Source organism: Hylobates moloch, unplaced genomic scaffold (genome assembly GCF_009828535.3).
Source record: "Hylobates moloch isolate HMO894 unplaced genomic scaffold, HMol_V3 SCAFFOLD_8, whole genome shotgun sequence".
In the NCBI taxonomy this organism is placed as follows: Eukaryota; Metazoa; Chordata; class Mammalia; order Primates; family Hylobatidae; genus Hylobates; species Hylobates moloch.
In genome coordinates, this window is record NW_026652283.1 from 35,000,221 (window position 1) to 35,021,792 (window position 21,572).

General features: G+C 52.4%; 2 protein-coding genes across 3 annotated transcripts in view; one reads left to right on the forward strand and one right to left on the reverse strand.

Moving 5' to 3' along the window:
* Window positions 1–21,572, forward strand: part of ZNF362 (zinc finger protein 362) — a 182,285-nt gene that overhangs the window by 23,072 nt on the left and 137,641 nt on the right. The gene's annotated exons all lie outside the window — the stretch shown is intronic.
* TRIM62 (tripartite motif containing 62) overlaps window positions 1–21,572 on the reverse strand; it is a 36,419-nt gene that overhangs the window by 5,882 nt on the left and 8,965 nt on the right. Inside the window, exons 2-4 of the mRNA XM_032160147.2 lie at window positions 13,409–13,504; window positions 7,622–7,878; window positions 6,186–6,301 (exon numbers count right to left, since the gene is read on the reverse strand). Of these exons, the coding sequence (XP_032016038.1) occupies window positions 6,186–6,301; window positions 7,622–7,878; window positions 13,409–13,504 (469 nt within the window). The remainder of the gene's footprint in view (window positions 1–6,185; window positions 6,302–7,621; window positions 7,879–13,408; window positions 13,505–21,572) is intronic.

Below are 21,572 nucleotides of genomic sequence, written 5' to 3' on the forward strand. Positions count from 1 at the left end.
CAGGATGGGTACAGGGCCTGCCACTTACTGGGCCGGCCTAGGGGCAGGGCCTGCCACTCTCTTAGGCAGGGAGTGTGGTCTGACTCTTAGGAGGCTTCTATACCCCAAGGGGTGAGGCTGGGGCAGGGCCTGGCACCCTGGCTGGAGCCACCTCCAAGGCCTTGCACGCATCATTAACACACGGTCTTGGCTCCTGGGGATCCCTCCCCGAGGCCAGGGCTAACAGAAGTAACAACCTTCAGACCAGAGAGGGACCTGGAAGGGGCATGGCAACACCCCTTCCCCCTCTGAGAAGTCAGTCCCTCCATCTGTCCCTCATCTCCAGGAGGTGACAGGCCCAGCAAAACAAGCGCAGTCCCCAGGGGCTCACTATTCTACAGGTCAGAGCTCATTTCTAAGTCCCGGGACCCAAGATTTATAAAAACAAAAAGCCAGACACTGAGGCAGCCCGTCTGGTCTCCAGGTGTGTTCTCCATTCATTTAAGCCTCTCTGAGACCTTGAGGTCAAAGGCATTCAGGAAGGATCATGGACTCTGGAGGTCCCAGGAGATGTTTCCTGGCCACCACTGAGCAATCACATTCTGCCCAAGCAGCGGAGAAAGCCCTCCCGGGGCATAGCCCAGCACAGCTGCTTGGCAGTGAGTGGATTGTGTTTCTTTGTTCTCAAGAACAGAGGCTTCGAGCATGCAGGGGCCTGACAGAACATGAAAGGCTGGCTGTCAGCGTTTTCCTCTGGCCAGGCCTTTAAAAAACCTGGTTCCTCAATCCCTCAGATGTACAGGGCAGGCATGTGCAAAAACATTCTCACACTCACTAGCTCATGGGAGCACCACGACAGACCCAGGGGCACAAATTGTTCTAGCCATTTTTCAGAAGAGGAGACTGAGGCTACAAGGAGACGACCCTGAGGTACGTGGCTTGCTCAAGCTGCCACCTGGGGAGGAAGCAGAGTTGGAACTTCAGCTGAGGTCTTTTCACATCATGTTCTTCCCAGCATGTGGCCCCAGAAAGCCTGTTCAGCAAGACTGGGGAGGCTGGGCTCAGTCGCTCACACCTGTAATCCCAGCACTTTGGGAGGCCGAGGCAGGCGGATCACCTGAGGTCGGGAGTTCGAGATCAGCCTGACCAACATGTAGAAACCCCGTCTCTACTAAAAATACAAAAAATTAGCGGGGCATGGTGGCACATGCCTGTAATCCCAGCTACTCGGGAGGCTGAGGCAAGAGAATCGCTTGAATCCGGGAGGCGGAGGTTGCAGTGAGCCGAGATCCCGCCATTGCACTCCAGCCTGGGCAACAAGAGTGAAACTCCGTCTCAAAAAGAAAAAGAAAAAAAAAAAAGACTGGGGAACCATCTGTCGATTCATGATGATAGTAACAATAAACAGACAGGAATAAAGTACTTACTAAGTGTTACAGGATCATTATTACAAACAAATAATTTAATTTAATCTGCATAGCTACTCCGGGAGAGAAATGCAACTATCCTTGTTTTACAGATGAGGAAACTGGGGCTCAGAGAGGGGAGTGCATTGCTCTGGGTCACACAGCTAGGCAGGGAATGTGCTGGGACTCAAAATGTCTGGATTCAGATTAGCAGGGGGCGGGGAGAGGGCAGCCCAGGATGGGGAGGAGGCAGGAGCCAGGCAGGCTGCTCCTGGTGTCCTTGGGACAATGGGCTGCCTGGCCTGGCTGGGAGGCAGTTTGTGCCTGGGAGTTGGAGGACTTAGACCAGGTAGGTAGGAAGGTCACAGTTGGAGGAGAGCTTCCTAATGTTAGGCTGGGGGTGGGACAGAGGGGTGGCAGGTAGGGGAGAGTGAAAGTGCCAGAGCAGGGGAGTGACAGGTGCTGGATGGGGTTCTCAGGTGACCCAATAGGAAGCCTGAGCCGGAGGGGAGGGCAGGCAGGAAGCTGCTGGAATCCATGGGCTAGGTCCCTGGGGGCACCCCTCCCATCTGGACATAAAGGGCTTTGGTGCTGGCAGAGGAGCCAGAGTGACTTCACAGGCCCCACAGACAAAGGAAGGGGCCCAGCCAACCAGGCTGCTGCTCTCTGAACTCCCCAGGGGCCTCTGCTCTGGGCAGGATGTTGGAGCACAGGCTGTTCCTCCCTCAGCCCCTCTCTGGCAGGCAGCTTTCTCTGGAGCAGTGGTTCTCAACTGGGCCAATTTTGCTTCCCAGGGACATCTGGCAAAGTCCGGAGACATTTTTGGTTGTTACAACTGAGTGGGGTGGCTACTGGCTACTGGCATCTAGTGGATAGAGGCCAGGGATGCCACTAAACATCCCGCAGAGCACAGAGCGGGGCCCTGCAACAAGGAATGGTCCAGCCTCCAGTGTCAATGGGGCTGCGGTTGAGAAACCCTGCACTGCGTGATGGCAAGTCCCACATCCCTTTGCTCACTTGTGAGGGAGTTGAGAAGGGAACACTAGCATCCCTATTTCAGAGGAAGAAACTGAAGTTCAGAGGAGGCAGTGACTTGTTCAAGGCTGTGCAGCAAGTTTCTTCAGTCAACAAAGACTTACTAAGCACCTATTTTATATGAGGCACTATTCTAGAAACAGAACTGAGACTAGGATCCATTCTTTTTTTATGCATTCATCGACAAACACTTGCTGTGCTGGCTGCTGGATTGAATCAGACCTGGCCCCGACCCTCAGAGTTCACAGTCTAGTGAGTGAGACAGCCACACAGACAATGACAAAACAGTGAGACCACGTAAGCCCAGGTTGCCTTGAGAAATCCAGGAAGGCTTCTCAGAGGAAGGGTTTATAAATTAAAATGCCAAGGAGAGTAACAGTTGGCCATCAAAGACTAAGGATTGTGTAGAGGGCTCCAGCCAAAGGGAACGGCATGTGCAAACGTGTAGATGAGGGAGAATATGGCTCATTTAAGATCTAAAGATGGGCCGGGTGTGGTGGCTCACGCCTGCAATCCCAGCACTTTGGGAGGCCAAGACGGGCAGAACACAAGGTCAGGAGATCGAGACCATCCTGGCTAACATGGTGAAACCCCGTCTCTACTAAAAATACAAAAAATTAGCCAGGCAAAGGTCTCACTCTGTCGCCCAGGCTGGAGTGCAGTGGCATGATCTCGGCTCACTGCAGCCTCCACCGCCTGGGTTCACGCCATTCTCCCACCTCAGCCTCCCGAGTAATTGGGATTACAGGCGCGTACCACCATGCCTGGCTAATTTTTGTATTTTTAGTAGAGACAGGGGTTCACCATGTTGGCCAGGCTGGTCTTGAACTCCTGACCTCAAGTGATCTGCCTGCCTTGGCCTCCCAAAGTGCTGGGATTACAGGCATGCGCCACCACGCCTGGCCTCCCATGACTCTTGAACGTGCCTTGAGGGACTTTTGATGTTTGTGGAACAGAAGAATGAATCCAGCCAGATGGAAGGAACTCTGACCCCTGTGTGACCTGAGGGAGTCAGTGAGCCTCCCTGAGCCTTGGTCTCCCCAGCCTCCTTCCTGGTGTGTGTGAGGTCGGAGAATGGCCAGTGAGCTTAGTAGGTAAGGAAGGGCACAGGCTCTGGGGCCCGATGTTGGGGTTTAAGTCCTGGCTGTAGAATTTCCAAATCGTGACCATGGACAAGTTCCTAACAGCTCTGTGCCTCCATTTCTTATTCTGAAAAAATAAGGATAATAACAGTTCCCACTTCTCAGGGAGAATTCACTTCTCTATCCAGGTCTCTTCTCTAAAGGACATCGTGCCTGACTCAGGGACACACAGGGTTCTCTGCTGCCAGTCAGTTTGAATCTGCCCTTGGGGGGGATCTGTGATTTTGGGAAGGCCCTGATTTCCCAGTCCCAACACCTGATAAGTCTACTAGAAACCTGTTTCAGACCTTCTCCTCTCTCCGCAAACCTCTCATCCCCTGCTCCCATCTCCGCTGATGATCTTGCTTCCTGCTTCACTGAGAAAGGTGAAGCCATCAGAAGAGAATCCCCCAAGTGCCCACCAGTGCCCCACTGGCTTTGGTGCCTACTTACTCTACTTTCTCTGGGCTCCTGGAGATGAACTGTCTGGGCTCCCGGCAGAAGCTGGCTCTCAGCCATGCAGCAGATCGCAGTCAAGGCTGGGCGGCAGTCAAGGCTGTCACTCCTGCAACTTCCTCTCCTACATCCTTAATTCTGTCCCCTCTACTGGATCTTTCCAATCATCTCACAGATATGCTGTATTTCTTCACTCTCTCTCCTTCGCTTGAGTAAAACTTTAAAGCATTGCCTCCACCTCTCTTGGACCAGCTCCAACCAGCCTTTGGCCCCTACTGCTCCACCCAACCAGCTCTCATCAAGGCCACCAATGACTTCCCTGTTGCTAAATCTGGAGAATAGTCTCCTCTGGGTTCTCCCATGCTTGGCTCAGCAGCCTTTGTCACCGTTAGCCACTCTCTCCTGGAAACGCTTCCTCCAGGCTTCCAGGACATACCTGGCTTGCCCTCCTATCCCTCTGACTGCTCCTTCTCGGTCTCCTTGGCTGGGTCTCCCTCTTGTCCCTGACTTCTCGGAGTGTCCCGGGGCTCCTGATGTTAGGACAGCTCTCTGTCTTTTCTATCCACCCCCACTTCCTAGGTGATCTTGTCCGGGCTCATTAAATGCTGTCCATATGCTAATGATGCCGGTGCTGACCTTCCTCTTGTATTGCTGGCTTGTCATCCCTACTGCCTTTTCGACATCAGTGCTGAGATATCTAATTGGCATCACAAACTTTACAGGCTTACAACTTCATCCTTTTAGTCACTTTGGCCGAAATAATTGCTATCTCCCTCGTCTTCTTTCTTTCACGCCTGGATTTGCTAATCCACTAGCAGATCCTGTTGGCTGCCCTTACAAAATATGTCCTAAATCCCACCCCTTCCCACCCCCTCCACTACCACCATCCTGCTTCACACCCACATCACCTCTTGCCTGGATTATGCAATGGTTTCCTAAACCATTTCCCAGCCCCCATCCTTCACCCCCTTCAGTCTATTCTCAACCCACTAGCCAGAAGGATCCTTAAAAGACTTAAACCAGCTCACGTCACTTCATGGCTCCAAGCCCTCCACTGGCTCTCACCTCACTCAGCATAAAATCCAAAGTTCTCACAACGGCCTACAGACCCTCATGGTCTGGTCACTGCTACCTTCTCAATCTCTTCACCTTGACCCTCCTTCTCACTCATCTCCCCAGCCACGTTAACCTCCTTGCTCTTCCTGCCTAGGAACCAGAGGGAGACTGGTGAGAGTGAGATGTGCTCCTGCCTCAGGGCCTTTGCACTTGCTGTTCCCATGCTGGGAACACTCTTCCTCCAGATACCTACGTGGCTCACTCTCCTTCAGCCCTTGATTCTAATGCTTCCTTCTCAGTGCGGGCTGGTTCCTGGACCACCTGTCTAAAATCTCCATCCTGTCTCACCTTTCCCAGCCCCCTTCCTTATTCTTTTGTCAGTATCTAATATGCTCTGTATTTTTCTGATTTACTTTTGTCTACTTTCTCTCTCACACCCTAGGATGTAAGATGCGTGAGGGCAGGGATTTTTGCCTGTTTTGCTCACTGTGGTATCTCTAGCACCTAGAACAGTTCCTGATGTGAACTGTTATATACCCCGTTGTAGAGAAGGAGTCTATGAAGTGTCCAGGCCTCAGTCATTTCTTCTGGAGAATGGGTTTGCTAATGGAACCTATCTCATGTTTTTTTTTTTTTTCTTTTTTTCTTTTTTCCGAGATGGAGTCTTGCTCTGTTGCCCAGGCTGGAGTGCAGTGGCTCCGTCTCGGCTCACTGCAACCTCTGCCTCCTGGGTTCAAGCAATTCTCCTGCCTCAGCCTCTTGAGTAGCTGGGATTACAGGTGCGCGCCACCATGCCCAACTAATTTTTGTATTTTTAATAGAGACAGGGTTTCACCATGTTAACCAGGCTGGTCTCGAACTCCTGACCTCATGATCTACCCACTTCAGCCTCCCAAAGTGCTGGGATTACAGGTATGAGCCACCACGCCCAGCCATCTCATGGGGTTTTATGAAGGTTCACTGAGCTGAGTGATTTTGTAGCTGCCCAGGACAGGTCCTGGAACACACTAGGTGCTCAGCAAGGCACTCTGCTCATTCACCCCAACTGCCCCATGCTGTGTTTAGGACAGGGGGCTGGGCTGTGCTGGGACATGCCCCACCTAGCTCTGGACCATGATAACCCACGCCTTACCTGGGTGGATGTCCTGGAACAGAGACTTCCAGATGGTGTACTGCAGGGGCCCTGTGTACTTGGAAGTCGGGAAGTCTTCATATGTGAGGTTGGTCTCGTGGATCTTTCCCTTGAGCCTGGAAGGAGAGCAGGAAAGGGGGCTGCAGCAGGGACTGGATTCCTGCCCCAATGCCAGGGGCCCCACAGCCACTTCAGGGCAGCTGGCATAGGATGTGGTCATGAGTGAGAAGTCTGTGGGACTCAGATTCAAGTGCCTGCTTGTGCTGCTTCTGGCCTCTCTAACCATTCCCTCAGTCTTCTCATCTTTAAAATGGGCGTTATGCTAGCATCAGCCTTCTAGGCTTTTTGTGAGAATTACATGGCATAACATATACAGATGCTCAGCACAGTGCTCGGCTCATGGTCAACGCCAAATTCACGATCTTAGCCATCAGTATTGATCACCAACAAACCAATGACTAAGTGTTATTACTACTAAGGGAAGATTTGGGGTCACAGAGACCTAGGCTTGAATCCTGGCTTACCAGTTACCAGATGGGGAGCCTTGGCCAACTGATGTAGCTTTTCGGAGCCTCAGTTTTTTTCTTTTTTTTTTTTTTTGAGATGGAGTTTCACTCTTGTTGCCCAGGCTGCAGTGCAATGGCACGATCTTGGCTCACTGCAACCTCTGCCTCCTGGGTTCAAGCAATTCTCCTGCCTCAGCCTCCCAAGTAGCTGGGACTAAAGGCGCCTGCCACCACGCCGGCTAATTTTTGTATTTTTTTTTTTTTAGTAGAGATGGGGTTTCACCATGTTGGTCAGGCTGGTCCTGAACTCCTGACCTCAGGTAATCCACCCGCCTCGGCCTCCCAAAGTGCTGGAATTACAGGCGTGAGCCACCAGGCCCAGCAGGAGCCTCAGTTTCTACATGCATGAAATGATGATGACAGTGGTAACTACTTTCGAAGGGACTGAGAGAGTTACAGTAATATAAGGCCTTTATATAATAACACGTAATGCCAACACTATCATAAATAAAATAATATGTAATATATTTATAATATATGATTGTAAACACTATTAAATGTTACCTACTATCTATAATGTATACAGAATATATTACATATATAATGAGGTAAATACATGAAGTCTTTACTCCCAGATCCTTTCTCTCCTGCACCCCTAGAGCCAACACAGCAGGGCCGAAGTGGCTGCCTTCTAGATGGTTTTCAAACTGTGTTCCTCACCACTGCTGCTGCTTCTCTAGTTCAAGCCTCGTTGGCTTCATACTCAAGGCTTCACCGTCCTACCCATAGCACGTGTCCCACAAACGTTTGATGAAGATTTGAATGAAAGAATTCTCTGCTAAGGATCCCATCTGCCTCCACTCCCACTGCCCAGCATGGGTCGAGGAGGGGATGGTCAGCTGGGGAGGGCCCCTGGCAGGTGGCACTTACCGCTCGGACAGTGAGGCCACCCCAGCCAGGAAGGTGTGCCGGTCGGTTTCGGCCAGCCGCTCCTGCAGGATCTGGGTTCCCTCCTGCACCTTACGCAGCTGCTGGCTGTAGCGCTGGACTTTCTGCTCGATGTCGGTCAGCGTGCGGGCCGTGTCCGCCTCCAGCTCCTCTAGCATGGCCTTCTGGCGCTCGCGCAGCAGCCGGTGCAGCCGCTCGAAGGCCTCGCCGATAGTGGTCCGCAGGCTCTTGGTGGAAGACTGTGGGGGACAGTCGTCAGGGGTTATGGCTGGGGGAGCAGATGGGGTGATCTCTGGGTGAGAGGAGGAAATCGAGAGCCTTGACAGACAGAGAGGAAAGGGTGGGAAAGGGCATGCGTGGTGGGGGGAATGTCACATGCAAAAGCATGGAGGTAGGAAAGGATGGGCCTGTTCTATGTGGTCCATTAGATCGCTAATGAAATGGCCCAGGTGAGAAAATGAGGCCTGGACTAGAGGAGCAGCAGCAATGGTGAGGAACACAGTTTGAGAAACATCTAGAGGGCAGCCTCTTTGACCCTGCTGTGTCGGCTAGAGGGGTACAGAAGAGAAAGGAGCTGGGGATAATGCCCAGGTTTCTGGCTTGGGGGTAGGAGGGATGAGGGAGCTGGAGTGAGGGCTAGGGGACAGGGTGAAGATGTTCTCTCAGGGACAGAGTGAGTCTTTATTTTTTTTTTTTTTACTTTTATTATTATTATTTTTTTGAGATGGAGTTTTGCTCCTGTCACCCAGGCTGGAGTGTAATGGCATGATCTCGGCTCACTGCAACCTCCGCCTCCTGGGTTCAGGCGATTCTCCAGCCTCAGCCTCCCTAGTAGCTGGGATTACAGGAGCCCGCCACTATGCCCGGATAATTTTTGTATTTTTAGTAGAGATGGGGTTTCACCATGTTGGCCAGGCTGGTCTCAAACACCTGACCTTAGGTGATCTGCCCACCTTGGCCTCCCAAAGTGTTGGGATTACGGGCGTGAGCCATCGTGCCCGGCTGAAGTCTTTATTTTAAAAAAATCATTCATGGCGCTCATTCAGGGGGCTCAAGGAAAGATGACAAGGTCACAGACATCAAAGAGCTTTGTAAATTGCAACGTGCTGAGAAAACCTTGGTGGTTACTCGCTGTGTCCTGTTACCTCAAGGACCCTCTGGCTAAGGAACAAGAACTGGTGTTTATGGACAGGATCAGGGAGGTAAGCATGAACTTTCATGGTTTTCTCTGCCCCCAAGGGCACTGTGAAGCTCAGAAAGGGTGAAGTAGTGAAGGGCACAGGTTTGGTACCCGACAGCCTGCGTAAGGATTCTAGCTCTGGGTCTCTAGCTATGGCGACGTCAGCTGCCTAAGAGCTGTGAACCTTAGTTTTCTTATCTGTGAAAGGGGTAACAAAAACTGCATTGTAGGATTGTGGTGAAGATGAAATGAGGGGGTGTTGTTGTGTGCACTCCAAGGCGCAGAGAAAAAGCCTGCTTATTGAAGACTGCAATTCTAATAAGCGTTTCCTGGAAGTCTTCATTGATAGACAGGTTCTGAGCCGGGGCCTGAGGGATGGGCAGGATGTCAGTTGGGGGTGGCGGGGTAACAGGCAGAGGGAGCCGCATGAGGAAGGACTTAACGTCAGGACGACACAGGCTACAGAAGTGGGGCCAGGCTGCAGCAGCATGTGGGGCCTGCCTCTGCAATTTTACTTTGTGGGATTCTGGCTGGGAGTTCATGGAGTCAGAAACCCCACTGTGTTCAGCGCTCAGGGCTCTGTGGGAGGCTCTACAAAGGCTCAATTAGGGCCTGTTCCCTCCCCGATGCGCGGCTGCTGGCCTGCAGGAAGAACTGCTGGCGGCGGGCCAGCCTCGCTGCGCATGCCCACCCAGAACACCAGGCAGACAAAGGGGGGCGGACGAGAGGCTGGGGATGCACGGCCAGGCTGCCGTGGCCTTCCTGAGCCCCTGCACCCGGGGAGGGTGGAGGCCTCTGCAGCGGCATGTTGCTGATGGGGAAGATGGGGTCCGTCATCCCTGCACCACCTGGAGCTGCCCTCCACAGGTGCCCACACGCCACAGCTGCTCCTCTGGCTCCTCCTAGACCACTCTGCAGCACTTAGCCCACTGGCCACCCTCTTCTAGTTGAAAGTTCTGCTTTGCCTCCCATCTCTGTGACTGATGCCGCTCTGCCTCCCATGTTCCTCGGGGCTCATCCAGGTCAGCGCCTTCCATCCTCACCCTCTACACCTGCCCCTATTTTCAACTCGAACTGCTTTAAGGATGGTTCCCAAGTCCGTATGGATGGCCTTGCCTGTCTCCTGAGTGCCACACCCATTTTTCCAACAGTCTCCCCAACACATCCCCCTGGGGTCCCACAGGTCTTTCCAACTCACTTGGTCTACAAGTCAACTCTTGTCTTTGCCAGCAGACTCACTGTCAGAGTGATCCTTCTAAAGTGCCAACTGAATCACAGACGATCCTGAGTTTAGGAACCTTCTTTAGCTTCTTGACACGTAGTAAAATGCCGAACTCTTTAGTCTGGCATTCAAGGACCTTCTCAATTTAACCCTAGCTTACCTCCATAGTGCCACTGCATTGCAACTCCACCTGCCTAGAATGACCCTACCCAAACCCTGTATTCAACTGGCAAACTCCTATTCATCCTGCGAGACCTAGCTTGAAAGTGACCTCTTCAGAGATAACTTTCCTCTCTTTCAGGCGGATGGATGTTCCCAGAGCCTTTTGTCAACAGTCTTAATACATTGTCCCACATTTTCTGTCTCCCTGGCTAGTAAGTGAGCCCCTGCTGGGTAGGAATAACATCTCCCTTGGCTCTGCACCCCCGTGCCCATCCCAGGGCCTGGTACAAGGCTGGCAATCAGGAGTTGCTTGAGGGGTGAAGGAGGGAAGAGTCTTGTCCGAGATTGCTCTGCAGAGCTGGGTGCAGGCTCCAACTTCTTTCCAGGCTGGGGTTTCAATGTCACAAGGATGAGAGAGGATGGGAGGGAAAGGGGGGAAGGCAGGGACAGGGCAGCCAGCAGTGGAACATCAGAGTGACAGCCACCCCTGGAGCCCCAAGTACATTCCCGATAAGTCCTACTGACCTACCTGGCTTGCTGACTACAAAGCCGTAGCTCTTCCAGGACACCCCAGGAGACATCCTAGCTGGAATATGCACTGGGCTCTGACAGGACTGGATGGTAAGCTCCCAAGCTGCCATTTGCTAGCTTTGGGACTTCAGGGTGGTCCCTCAACCTCTCTGTGCCTCAGTTTCCTCACTGATAAAATTGAGATAACAACAGTTCCTACCTGGGACGATTTTTTTCTTTCCTATTTTTTTGTTTTTGGTTTTTGTTTTTGTTGTTTTTTATTTTTTTGAGATGGAGTCTCACTCTTGTTGCCCAGGCTGGAGTGCAGTGGCTCGATACTGGCACACTGCAACCTCCACCTCCTGGGTTCAAGCAATTCTCCTGCCTCAGCCTCTCGAGTAGCTGGGATTACAGGCACCCACCACCACGCCCAGCTAGTTTTTGTATTTTTAGTAGAGACGGGGTTTCACCATATCGGCCAGGCTGGTCTTAAACTCCTGACCTCAGGTGATCCTCCCGCCTCAGCCTCCGAAAGTGCTAGGATTACAGGCGTGAGCCACTGTGCCCGGCCGATTTTTTTTCTTTTCAGTCACTTTTTTTATAACTACTTATTGTGTGCCGGACACTGTGCTAGGTTTTAGGGAATCCTGCTCTCGTGGAGGTGACATTCTGTGAGGTTGGCAGGATAATGAAGGGGAACACGATTCTCAGCACAGAGAAAAGTTCTGCTCAACTGGTGCACCCCATTTATTCTAGTTCTTTCTAGGGCAGGGTCACCCTTTCCCCAACCCCCTCCCTTCAGCTCTGTGGCTGAGGAAACAGCCCCCACCCCAACCCACCACATCCCTTGGAACACCCTGGGGCCTGGAGGCACTGGGGCCCTTTCAGAAAAACACCCTGCCAAGAATGCATCACCCCGCCAGGGCGCCGACCAAGGAAAACAGAGGGCCTGAGGAGGGAGATCAGACAGGCCCTCAGGCCGGGCCATTGGAGGGGCAGGCGCAGCAGGAAAGCCGAGTCAGGCACCAGGTGAAATATGACCTCCAAAGCATCCATAGGCATTTCTTATATAAACACCCCAGTCCAGACAGGAAGTGGGGCTGGGGGAACTCGAGGGGGATGTGGCCCCACAGGACCCCCCAGAGGCAGACAGATGGACAGGAAAGCGGGGGAGGAAGAGGTCAGTGGAGAAAAACAAAGAGGGTGTGGGACGTGGAGAGAAGAGAAGAGAGTGCTGCTGGGGAGAAGGAACAGCCCATAATACTCCGCTCTCATCCAGAGAGAGGCTTCCATTTGCTTCTCATCATCCAAGAGGTACAGAATCACCAGACAGATGGGGAAACTGAGGCTGCAAGAAGCAATGAGGCCAGCATCCTGTGACTGTTTATCATCTGTTGCCCCCTGAGGGTCCTGCCCAGAGGCACTCTGGAATGTTCTGTGAAGAATTGTTTGTCATGACCTTCCTGAGACCCCACAGTGGGTTGGTGGCCAAGCTGGGGCATAGATCTGGGTTTCCAATGGTGTCTCCAGGCCCCAGGATGACCTCCAGAGGCCCAGCGCATTCCTAAGGCTCTGCTGCAGCTCCTGCTGACAGAGCCGGGCAGCCTGAAATCACCCCAGGCCTCACGACACGGAGTCACTCTGTACAGTGGGGACTCCACCCAGCACCTTCCAGTCCCAGAGTGCTGGACTGAGCCTGGCAGTCCCCACTGGACAGATGGGAAGGCTGGGGGCCCAGAAAAGCATGCAATTTACCCAAAGTCACACAGTGAGTTAGTGGTGGGATCAGAACCCATGTCCTTCTCAGGTCAGTGGAAAGGTTTGTTTGTTTGTTTCCCAAACCACGGTAGCCAGAGACTGCAGAGTTTGGCCCTACCTTTCAGAGTCCGTATCCCATGGCCTGAGCTTACGGGGAGATGATACCAGGGCTGGGCCACCTCTGGAGGGCTTTGAGGGGACATGCTCAGGATTGACTCCTAGGCAATGGGCTCATTCATTCATTCATTCATTCATTCATTCATTTTAGAGACAGGGTATCACTCTGTCTACCCAGGCTGGAGTGCAGTGGCATGATCATGGCCTACTGCAGCCTCAAACTTCTGGGCTCAGGCGATCTTCCCATCTGTCTCAGTCTCCAGAGTAGCTGGGACTACAGGCATGTGCCACCACGCCTGGTTATATTCAATTTTTTTTTTTTTGTAGAGAAGGCATCTTGCTATATTGGCCAGGCTGGTCTCAAACTCCTGGGCTCAAGCCATCATCTCGCCTCAGCCTCTGAAGAGACTGGGATTACAAGTGTGTGTCACAACACCAGGGTTGGGCGTTTTTAATAAGGGGAGAGGAAAAAGAGACTGAGCACATTCCCCGGCCCTTCAGGAGGCAGGGGGTTTCTCGAGGGTCCCTGGACCCGCCTCAACTTCCACCCAAAGTGGGAAGGGAGAAATGGCCCCATCTTAACCAGGGGACCAGCCCACATCCTTGCCGCCAGTCATGATGGGGTGGGTCCTACCCCATTTAACTTCACGGACGCCCTACCCTCTTCCCCACCTTGCCCTTCTCACTCCAGGTTTGGCTCCTTGAAGCCAGGTTTCCACCGCACACCCGAGGTCCCGCCCCTCTTCCCCAGTTGGCCCCGCCCCTCGAAGCCCTGCCTTCATCTCTGCCGGCCCCACCCCCGCGCCCCGGCCAGGCTCACCTTGGTCTCCGCCAGTTGTCGCTTGAGCAGCTGCAGCGCTTCAGTGTGCTCCCGCTCGCTGTCTTGAAGGGCCTGAAGTTGCTCCTTCAGCTCCCTCTGAAACACACACAGGGCCGGGATGGGGGCGGGGGCCACGCCTGGCCCAGGCATTCAGCCCTGACCACTGCCAGGCACTGGGGGTTAGCCTGGCCTCTGTCCCCAACCTTCAACACTTTCCTCCCATCACCGTTCAACCACCAGCAAGTCCTGTAGAGTCTGTCTCCTAAATACCTCCAGAATCCATCCGTATCTTTCACCAGCATCTTTGCAACAGCCTCCTCCTCTTTGGCCACCCTAGAGGCTTCTGTGACAATCAACCTCCACATACACACTCTCCGGCTCCCCACACTTGGCCCTGGATCCCCGCTTAGAATTAAGGCAGGGGTCTCCAACCCCCAGGCCACAGATGGGTATTAGTCCCTAGCTTGTTAGGAACCTGGCCGCACAGCAGGAGATGAACGGTGGTAGGGAGGGGCAAACCATCTGTATTTACAGCCACTCCTCATCGCTGGCATTACCACCTGACTCCACCTCCTGCTGGATCAGTGGTGGCATTAGATTCTCACAGGAGCGTGAACTGCACATGGGAGGGATCTAGGTTGCCTGCTCCTTATGAGAATCTAATGCCTAATGATCACTCACTGTCTTCCGTCACCCCCAGATGGGACTGTCTAGCTTCGGAAAAACAAGCTCAGGGCTGCCACTGATTCTACATCATGTTGAGTTGTGTAATTATTTCATTATACATTACAATGAAATAATAATAGAAATAAAGTGCACAATAAATGTAATGCGCTTGAATCATCCTGAAACCATCACCCCACCCCCACCCCCCCATGGTTTGTGGAAAAATTGTCTTCCACGAAGCTGGTCCCTGGTGCTAAAAAGGTTGGGGACCGCTGCTCTAAGGAACCAAAGCTGTACCAGTCCAATGCTACAGACTAGCTGCCAACATTCTCCGAGGGCTACAGTGGGCTGGGTACTGTTCTTAGCTCTTTGCTTGTATTCAATCACTTGGGCCTATCAGTAACCCTAAGGGAGGCACAATTATTATCTCCATCTTCTGATGGAGAAAGAGATACAGAGAGGTCAAGAAACTGGCCCCACAGCATACAGATAAGCATATAACAGTAAAGAAGGAATTGGAACCCGGACAGCCTGGTTGTGGAGACCATGATCTTGATGCCAGGTGACACGTTTCCTACCATGATGACTCCCGTGATGAATAACGATAAATCCATGACACAAAAGATATCAAAATTTTACATAAAAACATGATGAGCATCACTGATTTTTCCTTTGTCTCAGGTTCCAGTGTGGCTCAGCAGAGCGTTGTTAGTGATCCTAGCCTTGTTTGAAATGTTGAATTTTGTTCATCATGGGTTTTTTGCATTAATTTTGATTTAAGAAATATTGCATTAAATATTATTCATCTTGATTGCTGAGTTTGGAGCACCCTCTGATCCCACCTCTGTCTCCAACACCGTCCCCCATCACTCCCATCCAGCCAGTGGCCTTCTTCCTGTGCCTCCACCATCTTGAGCTCGTTCCAACCTTCAGACTATGCCCTGGCTATTTCCTCTGGCTGGTGGCCTCCACTCTCAGAGTTTCTCATGGTGACTCCTTTGTACCATTAACTTAACTCAGATGCCACCTCCTTGAAGAGTCTTGCCTGACCACCCCACGCACAGTGGCACCTCCTCATACCCTGTCACGCATCTGGATTCACGGTCTTCCTTGCATCTTCTGCTGTCTGAATATATTTGACTGTGTGTTTATTGCTTGTGTCCTCACTAGAATGTGAGTTTCATGAGAGTAGTAGGAATCTTGTCTGGCTTGTTCCCTGCCTTATGCTCAGGGACTCAGTGCTTATTTGTCAAGTGATAAATGGGGTATGGAGGTGAGGACTCCCTAGCACAGGTCCAGCTGTCTGCAGGCATTGGGAATCTAGCCCATTGTATTACTGCCAGTTGTTCTCCTGTCTGTCTCTCCGTTGTCCCCGTATTGGCCCATGAGTCCTCCAGGGCGGCTCCTACTGCTCCCTCTCCATGTACTTCACACCCAGCAACAGCCTGGCACTGAGATGGGACTCAATGACGCTTGCTGCATGAATGAAGTTCCTGGAAATGGCCTCTGAGTTCCCCAGTCAGCCTGGGCTGTGAGCAGTGCCAGGAAGGCTGACTTACCTGTTCACTTCCACCTCCCTCCCACTCATTCAGCTCGTCAGACCAGGGAGGGCCTCGGTAAATGTCTAGTTCAATTAATTTTACAGACTAGGCAGCAACATGGGAAAATATTCATGATGACATGCTGATGGAAGAATGCAGGAAACAAAATTATCTTTGATTACTATCAATTATTCATTTAACAAATATTTCTTGGGCAACTATTATGTACCAGGCACGGTTGAGGCACTGGGATTACGGTGAAGGACAAGACAGACACAGTCCCTGACCATAGGGACTAGTCTGGTGGGGAAGACAGACAACAAACAAGGAAAATAATAAAGGAGCGAGGTTACCAATATGGTGTGTCCTGCAGAGAAAATAAAGCAGTGTGAGATGGAGGGGACTTTAGGTAGGGTGGCCAGGGAAGGCTTCTCTGAGGAGGTGACAGCAGAAGGATGAGGAGGAGCCAGCCATGAAAATGGGGGTAAGATAGAAAAATACAAGCTGCTTGTTTTGAGAGCCCATGCTGATGCAATGGTTGGAACTCTGGCAGCCATCTCAGGCCATGAGGCAACTGTAAAGACCAAAGTCACAAGCTGAAACCACAAGAGTAGAAGGAAGAAGGAGCCCGAGTCCCTGATGACTGTGGGGCTGCCACACCATCGGTTCACTCAGTGACATGCTAGGAAGCTGGCTGTCTGAGAAAAACTTTTTTTTTTATTTTTATTTTTGAGACGGGAGTCTCGCTCTGTCACCCAGGCTGGAGTGCAATGGCGCGATCTTGGCTCACTGCAAGCTCCGCCTCCCGGGTTCACACCATTCTCCTGCCTCAGCCTCTCCGAGTAGCTGGGACTACAGGCGCCCGCCACCACGCCCGGCTAATTTTTTGTATTTTTAGTAGAGACGGGGTTTCACGGTGGTCTCGATCTCCTGACCTCGTGATCCGCCCGCCTCGACCTCCCAAAGTGCTGGGATTACAAGCGTGAGAGCCACCGCGCCCGGCCTAACTTTTTTTTTTTTTTTTTTAAAGCCCCAACAGTGCCAATTTCTATGGCGTAAATGTTCCCGCTCAGTGGATTTCAAGCTATCCGTGTGAAGTAGTAGTTGACTTGGCACTGGGATGAGATGCGCACAATCAGCTCTCAGGAGCCAGTGCGACCTGCTGCAGCACACCCCACCTGGAGTCCTTTCCTAGAGCCTTGTCTCAAATGAGAGAGAAACGCACCCCATCTGACTGCAGTTACTTCAGCCAGGGCTCTGTTACTAAGAGCTGAAAGTCATTCCTAGCATTCGTGTGCAGCTTGAGCGGACACAGTCCTCGGGGCAGAGGAATCTCGTTTGCCTAAGAGAGTAGAAAGACCGCTCCTCAGGTGCCTCTGCCAGCCTTGGGCTATCCGACCTGGGACACAGTGGCTGAGAGGCAGATGTTGAGGAGATGGGCTGAGTGCTACAGTTCTCCCCCTGGTGGTCCCCATGGGTCCACAGAAGACCCAGCACCCAGGCAGCTCTTCGGGATTTCTGAGAAATTGCCTTGGAGTCTGCGCTCCTCACATTGCCCAGGGCGCTCGAGAAACCTGGACGTTTCCTCCGTGATTCTGGAGTCAGGGAATAAGGACGGCAGGTTGCTCCTTCCTCCTGGATCCTGGGAGAATCGGAACACTCATTTGCCCATTCCACAAACGTGTGGTGAGACCTTGGGCCTCACATGGTGCTGGTCAGGATGGGGAGAGATGAGGGGTGAGTCCTCAACATGATGCCACGAGGTGTGCATGTGTTGGGGTGACAGTCAGGGACACAGACACTTACAGGGAATGCTGTGATCGTGTTCGGAGATCCCCAACTTGCTCCTCTCCCCATATTCCCCATCTCAGTGAAGGGCACCCCTCCCCCAACTCCATCCCAGCCAGAAACCTCGGAGTGAGAGTCATCCTTGATTCCTACTGCCTCCAAACCAATCTAGTCCCAGGTTTGGTCTGGAATTTGTTCTCTCCTCTCTATGCGTGCTGCCTCTGGTTCGGTTTTCATCACTTCTTTTCTGGGCTGTGGCCCCAGGCTCCTCTCTGCCTCTAGCTCTCCTGCTGCTCCAAGTGCCCTGCACAGCAGCTGCAGTGATTGTTCTAAAGGGCAGATCTATAAATGCTTCCCCTTCTCACTCTCCCCATTGTGCCAGTCCGCAGATTTCCACATTGTCTGAGAAGAAAGGCACAAAGCCTTAGGGTGACATTCAAGGCTCTTCACTGCTGGCCCCAACCTTTTCTTCTCCAGTCCTAGCTCTTGGTCCAGACGTGTGCTGTTCAATACGACACACGTGGCTATTTAAATTGCAATTAATTAAAATGAAATAAAATGGAAAATTCAGCTCCTTGGTTGCACTGGCCACATTTCGAGTGCTTGCCAGCCACCTGGGCTGCTGTATCAGACAGTGCAGACACAGAACTGCCTGTTTTCCCAGAGAGTTCTAGTGGACAGTAGTGCTCCAGGCACACTGAGCAGCTCGCAGAGCTCTCCAGGCCTTTACACATCTCTCAAGACTCAGATCAAATGTCACCTCCCCTGGGAGTCCATGTCTCAAACTCTGCATGCACAGTGTCCCACACTTGTACCCAGATGGCACACACTGCATTTTAATTGCAAGGTTACCTGTCAATCTCCCCTACTAGGCCGGGCGCAGTGGCTCACACCTGTAATCCAAACCCTTTGGGAGGCTGAGGCAGGTGCATCACCTGAGGTCAGAAGTTCAAAACCAGCCTGGCCAACATGGCAAAACCCCATCTCCACTAAAAATAGAAAAATTAGCTGGGCATGGTGGCGGGTGCCTGTAATCCTAGCTACTTGGGAGGCTGAGGCAGGAGAATTGCTTTAACCCAGGAGGTTGCAGTGAGCCAAGATCGTGTCACTGCACTCCAGCCTGGGTGACACAGTCCAGTCTCTTAAAAAAAAAAATCTTCCCTACTAGATTGTACATTCCAGCTTGGGTGACAGAGCAAGACCCCATCTTTAAAAAAACAAAAAACAAAAAAACTCCCCTACTAGATTGTGGTCTCTTGAGGGCAAGGACTGTGGAAAGGGGAGATTTTCACAATCTCAGTATCCGGGACAGGGCCACACACCCCTGGCCTTGCTGAGTCTTCAGGATGTCCCTGCCCAGGGATGAGGCTAGGCTGGGTCAGAGTTCACCTCTGAAAGGGTGGGAGGGGAAAGAAGGCCCCCAGCAGGCAGAGTTCCCTGGGTGGGCTTGGTGCAGAGCCCAAAGGAACAGCTAACTTGGGAAAACCAAACCCTAGAGTCCAGAAGGTAGGACTTAGAAGGCTGCCTGAGCTGTGTCACCCCTCCCCGTCCAACACGTTGGAGATTAGTTAGAAGACTGGCTCTACCTTGGTTAGAAGATTGGCTCTACCACCCATCGGGCTGTGTGACCCTAGGATGTCACCTAACCTCTCTGTGCCCCAGTGCCTTGTCTGAAAAATGGGGATAATCATATCTCCTAGGGTTGGGAGGGTAAAATGAGACAATGGTAAGAAGTGTTCGGCCTCACAGGGCACAGAGCCGGGCACACCCTGGGTGCTCAGGAGACAAAGCGGTCACTGTGTCCCGTATGCGGCTTCCCAGTCACTTCTTCGTGTCTTCATCCCTCACTGTGTCCAGGTGGCCCCTCCTTCCCTTCTCAGATGGCCAGAGCAGGAAGAGGCTGCAGGGACCATCTGGTCCAACCCCTTGGATTGCCAGGACAGGAAACACAGGCCCAAGGGAAGGGACCGACTGGCCCATGGCCACACAGCTTGACAGAGGAGAACAAACTGGAAATTTTACTCCAGCAGAGAGGTCACACAGGAAACTGGAGCCTGATAAACTCCCAAGTGATACAGCTTAACCCTGAGGAAGGACACGTAAAGGCAGAGACCCAGAACCAGAGGGGCTGGAGGCAGGTGTGGTTTGGGTTTGAATTTCACAGGCGTCTTGTCACCTAATTCTCACAACAATCCACAAGGCTAGTAGTGTCTTTATGGCGTCCATCTCACAGAGGGGGAAACTGAGGCTAAGTGAGGTTAGGCAGCTTGCCTAAGTTCACACAGCTAGTAAGAGGCAGAGGGGAGGGTCTCAGTGGCTCCGAAAATCCATGTTCAGAATCTCTTGGCCTCCCTACCTCCCATGCAAATCAATGCAGCAAAAATTTCTGAGTACCCAGTGAGTGTCAGGCTTTGTGCTGGCCGCTCCAGGGGTGGGCCTATACGTGGTCCTTGAAGAATCTGCAGTTAGTCGCGGAGGAAGAAACTTGAATAGGTAAAATACAAAGAACAGGATAAACATGGAGGGCCTGCTAGGATCCAGTACAGCTGACAACACCTGGCTGTACTCACAGCGCCCTCCCTCCACCTTGGTTTCCAAATCTGTAAAGTAAGGTCTTATTTTTATTTTTATTTTTTTTGAGACAGAATCTCGCTCTGTAACCCAGGCTGGGGTGTAGTGGTGCGATCTTGGCTCACTACAACCTCTGCCTCCCAGGTTCAAGTGATACTCCTGCCTCAGCATCCTGAGTAGCTGGGATTATAGGCGCCCGCCACCACGCCTGGCTAATTTTTGTATTTTTAGTAGAGATGGGGTTTCACCGTGTTGGCCAGGCTGGTCTCAAACTCCTGACCTCAAGTGATCCGCCTACCTTGGCCTCCCAAAGTGCTGGGATTACAGGCATCAGCCATGGCGCCGGGCCTCAAATCTACTAACTAAGGCCTAACATCACCTGCTCCATAGGTTTGCTCTGGGAATGAAATGACTTAATTCATGACCTGACATGACGTACAGGGTGAGCTCAATCAATCTGAGTTGTCATTATCATCATAGTAACTATATGTAAAGTTGGGACTCAGAACTGGGGGAGCTTCAAGGAAGGAGTTTGTTTCTGATGGAAGGACAAAGGAAGATGGATGGCCAGGGTTCCTTCAAGTCTCCAGGATGGGCCAGGGCATTGCAGGTGGGGAGAACAGGTTGGGTAGGGGCCCACCCTCATGTGTGCAGGAAGTGGGGGTGGTTGGGGATGGCTGCAGCCAGGCATGTGACAGGTGAGTGGAGTCACAAGCTGGAAAGGCCAGTTGGAGCTAGCTAGGGTGGGGTGGGCACTGGAGGAGGCCTTGAATGTCAGCTTGGGAGAGCTGGATTCCACAGGGCCCCATCGGAGTGGGGGTGGGCAGGGCAGGATGAGGTGAGTGGGGAGGACACACCTCAGCGGGTGGGGCTGTGGAGTCTGCACAGCCCTGAGCACACAGTTATACAAATAGGCCAGCTTTAAGGCTCTGGGGTTCTTTATTGGTATGAAGAAGCCAGGACTAGGGCAGCAGAGGAATTGGGGGGCACAGAGAGGCAGGGCTCAAATGTCCCCAAGGCCAGATCTCTCTTGCTGTGAGGCCATCCCTCCTTCTGGCCCAGGGGACAAAGCAGCTGTGGAAAGCCATCTCAGCTCTGGCTTCAGGGACTCTTCATCAGAAAAGCCTGTGTTCAAATCCTGACCGTATGACTTGCGCTCAGGGCTGACCTCCACAAGCTTTCACAGTGTTGTGATGAAGGCTAAGTGAGATGGCACCGATGACATGGCCCAGCATGGTGCTGCACACAGTAGGTGCTCAAGCCTCTCCTCTTCTCCATGCCTGGATACTGCTGTCTCTTTCCCTCTCTGACCCGAGGATGCCAGAAACCTGACCGTGACAAACTTGAACTTGCCTCTCCCTTTCCTCCCCCAGCCCCAATCCTTCATCTACACCTAGAACCGGATGCTCCTGATCCTCCCAACAGACCGGAGTTCTTCTCTATCTTCGAGCCCCAACCCTCCTTGTGCACTTCCGAACCACACAATCTCTGGCAACATCTGGCCACTCCCTGCTTCTAGGGTCTCCCACCAGCTCCCCTGGCACACTGCTCCAGAGTGCTTGGTCCATCATGCAGACCTGGCCGGGCTACACTTGCCT